The sequence below is a fragment of the Diadema antillarum genome, unplaced genomic scaffold (genome assembly GCF_040938485.1).
Source record: "Diadema antillarum isolate AM-2024a unplaced genomic scaffold, OU_Dant_1.0 seq00000358_RagTag, whole genome shotgun sequence".
In the NCBI taxonomy this organism is placed as follows: domain Eukaryota; kingdom Metazoa; phylum Echinodermata; class Echinoidea; order Diadematoida; family Diadematidae; genus Diadema; species Diadema antillarum.
In genome coordinates, this window is record NW_027271364.1 from 530,716 (window position 1) to 542,080 (window position 11,365).

At 41.9% G+C, this 11,365-nt stretch overlaps 1 protein-coding gene across 1 annotated transcript; it reads left to right on the plus strand.

Annotated features, from left to right (window-relative positions):
• The first annotated feature begins 231 nt into the window (after positions 1 to 231).
• LOC139731139 (solute carrier family 15 member 4-like) lies at positions 232 to 11,365 on the plus strand. The gene is made up of 8 exons (XM_071642023.1): positions 232 to 739; positions 1,753 to 1,960; positions 2,908 to 3,083; positions 3,762 to 4,216; positions 6,472 to 6,658; positions 7,863 to 8,066; positions 9,928 to 10,059; positions 11,145 to 11,365. Exons 1-8 carry the CDS (start codon positions 232 to 234, stop codon positions 11,363 to 11,365), a joined length of 2,091 nt encoding a protein of 696 aa, XP_071498124.1.

Here is an 11,365-nt window from a genome sequence, read left to right on the forward strand (position 1 = left end):
GAGTCCTTTATGCAACCAGTACTTCTGCTTGACGGCCGGAACGAGGAACGTCCTATGAAAGTGCTCAAGCAAGACCTCTCCAGGCTAGATACACTTCTGTTTGCTTTACTTCGAAACAGGCGACTATTAGGTGTTTCCTCACTTCATAAGGTGGATCTTTATTGGCCGGCATAAAAAAAAAACACACAGGATAAACTAAACAAACCTATAACAAGAGCAAATCTAGACAGCATGTCTTCGGAAAACCCTCCTTCCGATCCGATGTCTTCCACGACGTCTAATCCTGCGCCACCAACATCGTCTCAGGCGAATGAAACAACCAACACAACGGATAACAGCGTTTCAGCTACATCCGAGGATGCGGTCTCTGAAGTCGTTAGTATTGTGGGTGATGTTGCACCATCAATCGTAGGGGGCTTCTTCTCCGACATGGCGTCGCACCTGGGGGACTTGATAGATGGCACAGACGGCAATGCACCGGTTCCGAAGGAGGTTGTATACAACACCTTCTTCATCGTCTTGGGGGCTTTTTCCGCCCAACTCATTTTCTTCTCCGTGGCCACCAACCTCACCTTATTCACCAAGGAATTCCTCGACTATGGCTATTCCGAAGCCCAAACCACTGAGATCATTGTCTTCGCCATCAACATTCTCCTCTTCCCCATCATTGGACTGATATCTGACTCTTGCACGGGGCCGTACTCAGTAATGCACGTGGGTGGTGTATCTTGCCTATTGGGTGAGTGATATACATCTTAAGAAACACAATCTTAGCTCAAGTGCAGTGTGTTTCGAGCGATTAAAGTTATAATTTACCATTTGCAGATGAAACAAAAATCTAGCATTAGTGCATTAAAATAGTTCTAAAATATGAGTTAGGGATAAAAACAACAATTTTAAAAATTTGAATCCTTATTATTGATGTTGAGGATTGTTAAATACACAAAATACGAACAATAGTTATAATAAAATGTTTCCAGAGTAGACTGTCTACAGTTGTGTTGATAATAAAGAAAAATACTGTGTCTCCTTATATTTTAGGGTTTATTGTGGAAATTTTATATGGTAGGATGTTTTGTGATACAACAGACTTACACATATGCATCAAATGTGATATCATGAACATTGTTTTAAATCACTCCTCCCAAAGATAGACAGGACCTTTAAAGTGTTCAAACCAGAAACTGAAGAGGCAAAAACAGCAACTAATATAGAACGCACAAAGAATAAGAAGCAGAGAATTGAGGCGATCGCACAAGAAGAGATAAGGGATAGGAGAAAAGAACGGAAAGAAAAGGAGATGAGGTATAAGAAAAGAGACGCAGGAAGGACTTTGGTATGTATAGGCAAACAGTTATTTTCATCAAAAAGTCAGGAAACAATAGTAGTTGTCACTTCCTGACTTGGTGTCATCAGCGTTAATTTTTTTCTCGTGACGGCAATTAGACCATGCGCTCTTCTCTCGTCCTTCTTTTGCCCTTTTTTAATACATATTTGTTACTGACCGTCTCTTCAATTAAAAAAAAAAACGGGGACAAATCTTAACCGAGTGACACTCTGTGGACAAATACAGAAACGAAATCGGATGAAAACAAAGGAGTAATTTCTTTGTACTGTACACTAGATGAAGACTAAATGATAAGATGACATTCCTCACAATTTCTGCTCTATCACGTTACACATTGACCGATCACCGATCACCGATCACCGACCACCCTGACCCACCTTCTCGTTCTCTCTACGTCCACGCAGGTACCTGCGTCTTTCCTCTGATTTCCTTCGACTGGGCTCAATATGGTCCGCAGTACGGTCTACCCATATATCAGAGGCAAATCTATTACTTCATTGGTCGGCTCCTGATCGGCCTGGGAGTCGTAGCCATCAACACGACGGCACCTCCGTTTGCTGCCTCACAGGTTGAGCGGTACGGTGATGCCGTCTTGCAAACATTTTTCCACATGTAAGAGTTTTTTTCTTTTTCTTTTGTTGTACGCTGTATTTTTTAAAAGTGAACTAAGGTTCATTGTTCCGACGGTTCTTTATTTTGAAACAAACAAATTCCTCATACCAAGATATCCTGTTGTCCGAAAATGAAATAACGTTCTCTAAGATCGTTGCTAATTGCAACATCTGCGGCTTTGATTCAAAGGTTCTTTATTCCTACGGTTTTTAGTCTAAAAGTAAAAAAAACAAAACAAACCAAACCCTTTAGAAAGTAAAAAAAAAGTGCGTACTAAGGAGCCTTCGGAATTACATACATTATTTCGTTTACGGATAAACTTGATTTTCGAACCTCCAGAATAACAAACTTTTTCCATTTTTAGATGTTTAACTTTTCCTCGGAATAACTAACTTTTCTGCATTTGTGGATTAACAAACCTTCGGGATAAGGAATAATTGTCAACTGCATCACCACACACTGGCAATACACACTACACTGACTTTTTTTATGTCCACTAGTGTATACCCACGGGCGGATCCAGGAATTCCGTAAAAAGGGGTGCCTTTATAAAATCAAAGTGGGCGGACGCACCTTTCCCCGTCCCCTTCATTTTTTTCTATTTTCTTTATTTTGTTCTAGCAAAAAAAAAAAGGGGGGGCGCGCCCGGTGCGCCCCCCCCCCCGATCCCCCATTGTATACCAATAAGAGGAGGGGATAGAAATATTCGGTCATTGTTATGTTCCTATTAATTTGTGAGTTTGATTTTTCCTTTTGGTCAACGTTGACCGGATACAATGAAAAATAATGGCTACATTCAAATTTTATGCGACTGACATTATTCAGTGTAAACCATGACGTTCTTTTCTGTCTGAATATTTGGAAATAATGACTTAATCAAATGAATAAATTAGCACGAGATGACTGTCTGGAACTTAAACTACAATCTTGATTCTTCTCTTCTTTAGACTCTACAGCGCGCTGCAGTTTGCTCCTCTGATTGCCTACACCAGCCTGACGTTCGTTCAAACAAGAGTCTCTTTCTTCGTCGGCTTCGTCATTGTCGTCATTGTCAACCTCGGAATCATGGGATTCTTCGTTTACGCCAAGGATTATTACAAGACGACCCATCAAGCTGTCTGCAGTGAGTGTATAGCCGTGATAACCTGCCACATTGAGGGGCTTTAACCAGTTTTAATGATATTATGCAAGCAAAACTTTTTATATTTAAACAAAAAACACGACAGTTGGATGTTTCTCTACCCCCATGAAAAATAAGACGACGCTTTGAGTAGATTCTTAAATCACAAAACACTGTGTCCGGTCCACCACCAAAATGTAAAATTAACATTGATATTCATATTTCTGTTTTTTCTCCGATTTTGAAAAGTTACGACATGTTTCGTCAGTCCACTCCTTTGGTATTTCAAAGCAGCATGGCCTTTCGAAGTTATTGTCTGAACAACAACAACAAAGATAAAACATAGAGTAACAAAACACATTACCGGACTTGTTCCATTTATCATTGTTCCAATTGCATAATACAGTGTATGGCACAAACCAAGAGTTATTTTTATCTGTGTTCAATCTGTATGTTATTATTGCGTAGGAGACAACGTGACAGAGTGTGAAAATTTACAGCATCAGGTAAACATTTTTTTTTTTCAGTTCCTCCAAAATTTATGAACCAGTATACCAGTTAGCAAATTTGTATGACGTTACTAACCTGTACAGGAAATTGGTAGATATTGCAGTTATCGAAGCATCAAGCATTGCAGTATAATTGAAGTAACTAAGTGGATTTGTTTCTCGCTGAGGGCAGGTACCACACCAGCTGTAACGGTCGCTAAAGTGGCACATAAAACAGTTACCGGCTCACTCAAGTCTACGTGTGGCAATCTTTGTTCCTGGATCCGAGACAAGATCTCATGTACTTCATGTCCGAGCTGTTTGTCATCCACCGTTGTCGATGATATGGAAGTCGTCGTCGACGAGACCATCCCTCTGATCGGCGTCCTCGATCCTGGCCCAACAACCGCTTCGAACGACGGCGGCGTTATCACTGCAGACACATCACAACCGGGACCAGCACTACTGGCCGCACCCCCACCAACTACACCTCCCGAGACCCCACCCAAGTACTATGGCAGGATCTATGTGCAAAACTTTGCTAGCGTCAGCGGCATTTCAGAAGACATGGTGGTGTCAAGTCTGAAAATCTTATACGCCTCTCTCCTGCTCTCGGCCCTTCTACCTTATGGTATTGTACGCTACCAGGTAATCCGATGGACACTTAGACCCCGTTTACAGTGCGGGGCTGGGCCGAACCGCGGCCAAGGCCGCGGCCGAGCCCCGCAATTTTGTCAGACTGCCAGGCTCGGCCGCGCTTTTAATTCAAACCTTTCAATATTTTGTCGTAGTGGCGCTCTGCTAAACAAACGCAATTTGGTATAGTCTGGTTTTCAGACCTTTTGCCAAATGGATTCCGCGGCCCGTTCGGGCAAAGGCCTTTGCCGATGGAAAAACCTTTTGCAGGACAAAACCACCTTAAACTATACTAGTTTTTGACGTTGAGAGGGTCAATATCCTGAATAACGAAATAGTACGGGCAGAGGGTCTGGAAGCCAGACTAAAATTGGCCGCGCATTTGGCCCAGTTTGCGTTTACATTGAGAAAAGGCCGGGCCGAGCCGCAGCCGAGACCACCTCCAATTTTGGTCCCGCATTTGGCCTTTTGCGCGTTTACACTGAAATGGAGGCGAGCTCGGCCGCGGCCGAGCCGCAGCCCAGCCCCGCACTGTAAACGGGGTCTTAGTTCTTGGCTAGTTATAGTACATCATCCCGATTCAAAACTTTATTTATTTTTTTTTACAGGAAGTGTCATATTACTGAAGTCTGTAAGCCAACGAACTACCGCATGTAATCCATTTAATGCTACATTTCAAGACTTCAGTTTAGATTCAACATTAAGAATTTATAGTCTTTCCATGAATGACTTTGAAACGTCCAATTGTAAACATTAATTGCTCGAAAGTGGCAATATTAGTAGAAAAATCAGTGAATATTAAAGGTAAAATGGATAATCCAGACGAAAGTTATGAACTTTTAAAGTTTCGGGTGAGTCATCCTTGGATAAGGAACCTATACTACATTATTTCATTGCGGACAACATGAAAAGAATTCGTTTCATAAGGAGAATTTACAAAAAATAGTTTTCATAAAAATACACGTTCCATCAACCTGTTATGAGATATGTCAGGGTAATATAATTTTCCATGCTTTTGGAAAGAGGTTGGTTGTATACTCTTTAATATTCAATTCAATTCAATTTATGTTCATATTTCTCAATGAAGGAATGTACATCAATTATGATAAAATAAAGTGAATCACAATATCCGGCTAAGATGCACTGTAAATTATTGTAAACATATACAACATGGCGGTCAATCTTCCTAAGTTTGGCTCCATTTTCATAAATGCTAAAGAAATATGATGGAACCTACTTAAAAGCAAACTTGTTAAGCGTATGTCCTGTACAGAGTATAAAAAAAAAAACAGATGAAGAGCACGGGTGCAACATCTAGGACCAAAATATAGAAAACAAAAATTAAAGGCAAGGATACCAGAGGAAATAACACATTCTTCTAAGAATACAGATAGTGGAAACAAATAACCAAATTCTGCAAACGTATGAACAGTTGTTTTGGCGCGATGTTAACAATATAATGTAATAATACGATTTGAACAATACCGGTAAGATAAAACTCGACATGTGGGTCCTCAGAAGAGACATACATGTACTAACAATTCAAGAAAGATTTATCGACCAGTAGCAATGAAGTGAAGTGAGTACAACAAAGCCAGCTGTTCACGCGTTCCGTAGTCTTTACAGTAGGAAGAAGAATATTGATGTGGAGGAATTTAAGAGCGCAAGCAGTGAGGCTCAACTGATTTTGCTAGAAAAGTAAAAAAATATGTTATATTTTCTTTACATTTTCTCGATTGGTGTTGTCCATTCTGATGTCATAAAATGTAGTAAACTCCTTATCCAGCGATTACGACACCAAAACGTTGAAAAAACCTGACTGTCACATTTTTTTTTTTTAAGTTAACCGACGCGTTCTACCATGTCTACTGATGTTGCTCCTTTTTCATTCAACAAATATTCATGTTTTTCATTTTGGGGCTTTGGTTTCCTTCAAGATGCCTTCTAATCGCTGTAAATATTTCAAACTTTACATACATGGTTTAACAGTTGAGGACGTGCTATAAAACAGTTGTTTCTAAGCTAAGACCAATTATCTAGTTGTGCCGTGAACACAAGCATTCTCTCCGGTTCTTTCCCTTCTCTCGATTTTCTTTACTTTGTTTCATGAAATCTTGTTTAAAGTACCACGTCTTTATCGTTCTTTTACATTTTGAGTACAAATTTGCAGCCATATTGCATTTCATTCTAGCTGTTGTAGTCGACTGAAACATGAAATGGGGTTACAGTTTCGATTTGCATATCATGTTATCTTCTAAATGTGTTAGACATCGTCCTCATTCTTGGAGCAAGCCCAACATCTCAGACCTCAGATTTTCGGCCACGCCATTTCTCCCGACATCGTGACCTCCATCCTGCCGGCAGTCGGCGTAGCTCTGGCACCCATTGTCAATGTCTACGTTTACCCATACCTCAGCGAGCACCTCGTTTCAACCACGGTGTCCTTCCGAACATGTGAGTCCACAGACTGTAGCATGCAGTCCATATTATTTTCGGAGGCCTTGTACGATGTTGACTGAAAATAACCGCCGAATTCTGTAACAGGCATGCTACTGCATAAAAATGATGAATGTAATGATTATGACAAGGACGATGTGACGATAATGATAATGATAATGAATAACATTTATATAGCGCTTAATACTGATGTTTCTAAGCGCATCGATCCGGGAAAAAAAAGAAGTATGACATTAAAATAAAATACAGCATTTAAATATACGTATTATGATATAACATGCAGCAGCAAAACAACATAATTAAAGTTGAGTAAACAGATAAGTTTTCAACAATGACTTGAACTTATCAACGTTATCAGCATTACGAATATGGAGAGGAAGTTTATTCCAGAGAGACGGGGAAATTACAGAAAAAGCCCTATCACCATAGCGGGTGCAGGTGCGGGGACCATGTGATAGTTGGAGAGTGGAGGAAGAACGAAGAGAACGAGTTGAAGTGGAGGAGCGGAAAGAAATTAAGTCTTTGAGGTAAGATGGAGCAAGATTATTACATATCTTGTAAACGATAAGGAGGATTTTGAAGGTGATACGTTGATGTATGGGGAGCCAGTGGAGGGATTGGAGAACAGGAGTAATGTGGTCAGATCTTGAGGATAACGATGATGAGGATGATGATGGTGAAGATTATGATGATGATAAAATGGTGATGATTATGATAATGATTATAATGATGATGATGGTGGTGGTCATGGTGATGGTGATGGTGATGGTGATGGTGATGGTGATGGTGATGGTGATGGTGATGGTGATGGTGACGGTGACGGTGACGGTGATGGTGATGGTGATGAAGATAATGATGGTGATGATAATGATGATGATGATGATGATGATGAAGAAGAAGAAGAAGGAGACAATACAGTGTATTTAGGATACTTCGTCTTCAGAATGTCGGCAATTTGATTTCGTCAAATAGATTATTTCCAACTAGAGATCGTGTCTCTCAAAGGAGGCCAGAAATCATAACATACCAGAACTACGTTGCCTTAATGGACGAGAAAGCTTGAGCTGGACATATTCTTCATTGAATGTAGTGATGGCATACGGTCGCAAGTTATTTTTGTTTGTCCTCTTATAGCATTCACTGAATTGCATGTGTCTTTAGCTTGGTGTAACTCGTCTCCTGTTCGTTTGCTTTGGACCAGCCTGGGGCCTCGTGTGCGCCACGCTGTCGGTTTTGTTTGCAGCTGCCGTAGAGAGCGCTCGGCTGAATATCATTGCCGATGGAGGGAGCTCGGTAATCACAAGCGGAGATGGCATCGAGTATGTCGTGTCCGATCTGTCCCTGGTCTACATCATTCCACAGTACCTACTCATGGCCTTAGCCGACGTTCTCATATACATTGCAGGTTGGTGTGCTTGTTCCCTTTGATAGATAAAGCTAGTGCTAGAGGCATACAATTTTTCGTATGTCGTGTCCGATCTGTCCCTGGTCTACATCATTCCACAGTACCTACTCATGGCCTTAGCCGACGTTCTCATATACATTGCAGGTTGGTGTGCTTGTTCCCTTTGATAGATAAAGCTATTGCTAGAGGCATACAATTTTTCGTAAACGTCATTTAGAGAAAAAAAATGGGGGAGGAATAACTGGAAATATGGAAATGGTGATGTCGGCCAAATCAGGAAGAAAATGGTCGATTTCACTGACATGGTGCACACCAGGAGGCTCCCGTTGTGACACTGGTTTGAACCGTGAAAAATTGCACCCGTAAAGGTGCTTCCAGTATGTCATTGGTAAAGGTGCAAAGTTTAATCTGTTTATAAAGTTAGAGTTTCGCTATTATAGAATACGGAGAGCTTTTCTTGGGGAAATTGGCTTGCATTGGTTTCTTGACGTTAACTTGTGTGATTACTCGAAATGAATTATGACGAAGCTCTTGAAGTGACGTCATAATCTCATGTCTAATACAGGCGACCTCTTCGGAGGCGGCCACAAGTTTAATGTTTCTCATCAACGACACCAATACAGGAAAGAAAAGAGTTTGAAAAATATTCAAAAGAAAGAACGTAACACATCCGCACCACAGATGGAGGCAATATAGCTTGATAAGAACAGCTATAGGCCATCTATTGATCTATCGGTGTAGATGTAGCTCTTATCCTTTGATTCCTCTTTGCGAGTTCGGAATCTAACTATCTGCTTGCAATTCTACGCTGTCACGGCCGTCTTTGTTATAGTATATCAGAGTTTACAAAGTAAAGCCCAAGTCACATAGACAGGCCGGATCACCCCGGATCTGATCGGGGGTGATCCGCGGAGAGATCCGTGTTAAAGCCTTGGGCATCCTTGGAGGACCGTGTAGGTCCGTATCGATCTGGGGACATCCGAGAGGCCAACACGGCAATTTTTGGAGGTCAAAAACATTCGGCGTCATCCGGGGACTGCCGTGTTGGCCGAGCAATCCGAGATGATCCGTGTGGCTGCGATGTAGTTGCCGTAAAGGTCCGTGTGGCTGCCTGGAACGACCGTGTAGGCGCCGTGAGTATCCTTGGCAGTCCAAAGACAGTCACGGATCATCAAGGCAGCTACACGGACCTACACAGCAGCCACACGGCATTTACACGGACTATCACATTCAAACAAGGTATTGCAGGGATTGACATGGATCTACATGGTCCCTACGTGACGAGAACGAGAAGATTGATGAAAATCTAAAATCAGCTCGCTTTTAACGGCTGATTTTCCTCTACCGGCGTACGAGGTCCGTGTAGCTGCCGTTGGTCCGTGTAGCTACCATGTTGGTCCGTGTAGACGCCTTGATGTTCCGTGTAGACGCTCTTCCGGCATGTGTAGTTGCCGGGTGGGTCCGGCATGGTCCGTGTAAGTGCCATGTAGATGCCGTGCAGATACCGTGCTGGGCCGGCCTCATCCGTGTAGCTGCCGTGTTGATACCATGTGTACAGTCATCAACGCTCGCTGAGAGTCCATCTAGGGCAAAAATATCCCGAAACTACTCGGATCATTGCCGGCATGATCCAGAGATTGCCTTGTAGATTCTTGAGGATCAGTGTTTATACGTGACTGGGGCTTACGAATAAAATTAACATGGACGAGGTATGAGGCAACTCTATGATGTGTCATCTCTCCATTCCTCTCCCCTCCCCCTCTCTCTGTGACTCTCCATCTCTTATCCCCCCTGTCTTTCCTCCCCCCTCTCTCTCTCTCTCTCTCTCTCTCCTTCGCTCTCCCTCTCTCTCTCAATCCAGGACTCGAGTTTGCCTTCAAACAGTCGCTACAGCTCCTCCCGGCTACCTTGACCGGTATCTTCTTCTTTTACTTCACTTTGGGTCACCTGGTAGGAATTCTTCTGGTTCCCGCCATAAACGCGCTTACAGAAGGTATATTTTATCAGTTTGGTCTGTCTGGTTTATATTCCAAGTGTAAATGAGCCATGTATTTCAATTGAAGCCATCGAATTGTCAAAGCTGTCACCTATGCAGCAGCACAAGCAACTGAACTGAAATAGTGAGCAAGAATAAGATGTATATGATTAAAGAAAAGATGACTATGACAAGAACATATCGGCAACTCGTCTGCATCCAGTCGCCGATCATATTTTTGGTGTTTGGTCGCAGATTGGTTTGTTGATAGTCACCAGTATTTTTTGGTAGCTGGCGGTCCCATCTGTGGGACCAGGCTGTAAACTCACTCGTAACGACATGAACGAATTGTTCATAAAAACAAATGATTCATACCATACCATACCATCATACCATAATTTACTGCCACTTAATCCATGATAAAGACATGTGCTATATCATACCTCGTAATTCTTTCTAACTTTTAACAGGAAGGGGGAAACACATACACAATTAAAAAAAAAGTGAACCTCAAGTACTTTCCATCGGTATGCTATAAAGCGTTGAACGTACCAATGCGATCGAAGTATCGATTCTATCTGCCAAAGTAGGCTAGGAAAGTCAAAACACGGCGAACCGAATATTATGTGTGTCTACTACCCCAAGCTGTAAAGCATACGACATCAAGCTAAACAGAGCTTATTGTAAACACAAAAATGTACGACAGCAGGAGCGCAGCTCAGACAACTATACATAGCTTGAAACATAATCATTTCGGGACTACTGACGATATAGGAAAAGAGCACATCTTAAACTAAGATTAACAATTATTATGACGCAGTAAGATTGACTGCTAATTTCATCTCCAGTTCAATACCTACTATACACTCTGCATTCTACGAAAGGATGAGCACCTGTGAAAAGCTCTTTTTTTTTCAGTACAATCGCACAAAGAAATATTACGAGGTACACTTATGTAAGTACAAAGACAACTATCGGCTAACTTAAGTTTTTTTCTTGCATGTGTTCTCTCTGTTTTCATTTTTGTTGTCATTCATTATCATTTTCCGAGTGATGTCATCATTAAGCTCGTTTCTTCTCATTATCACCACCATTGCTTCCAGGGGATGAGTGGTATCCACCTGATATCAACAACGGCCACCTCGCCTACTACTTTTTGGTTTTGGCGGCCATCAACACCGTCAATACCGTTGTGGTCTACGTGCTTTTTAAGGGATTTGACTACGTCAACGGTCAGGTGGATGAATCTGCGGACGATGGTGGCACCACCGCCAACAACACCGCAACACAGCCGCAACAACCGCAGAGGACAGTGACGTCATAG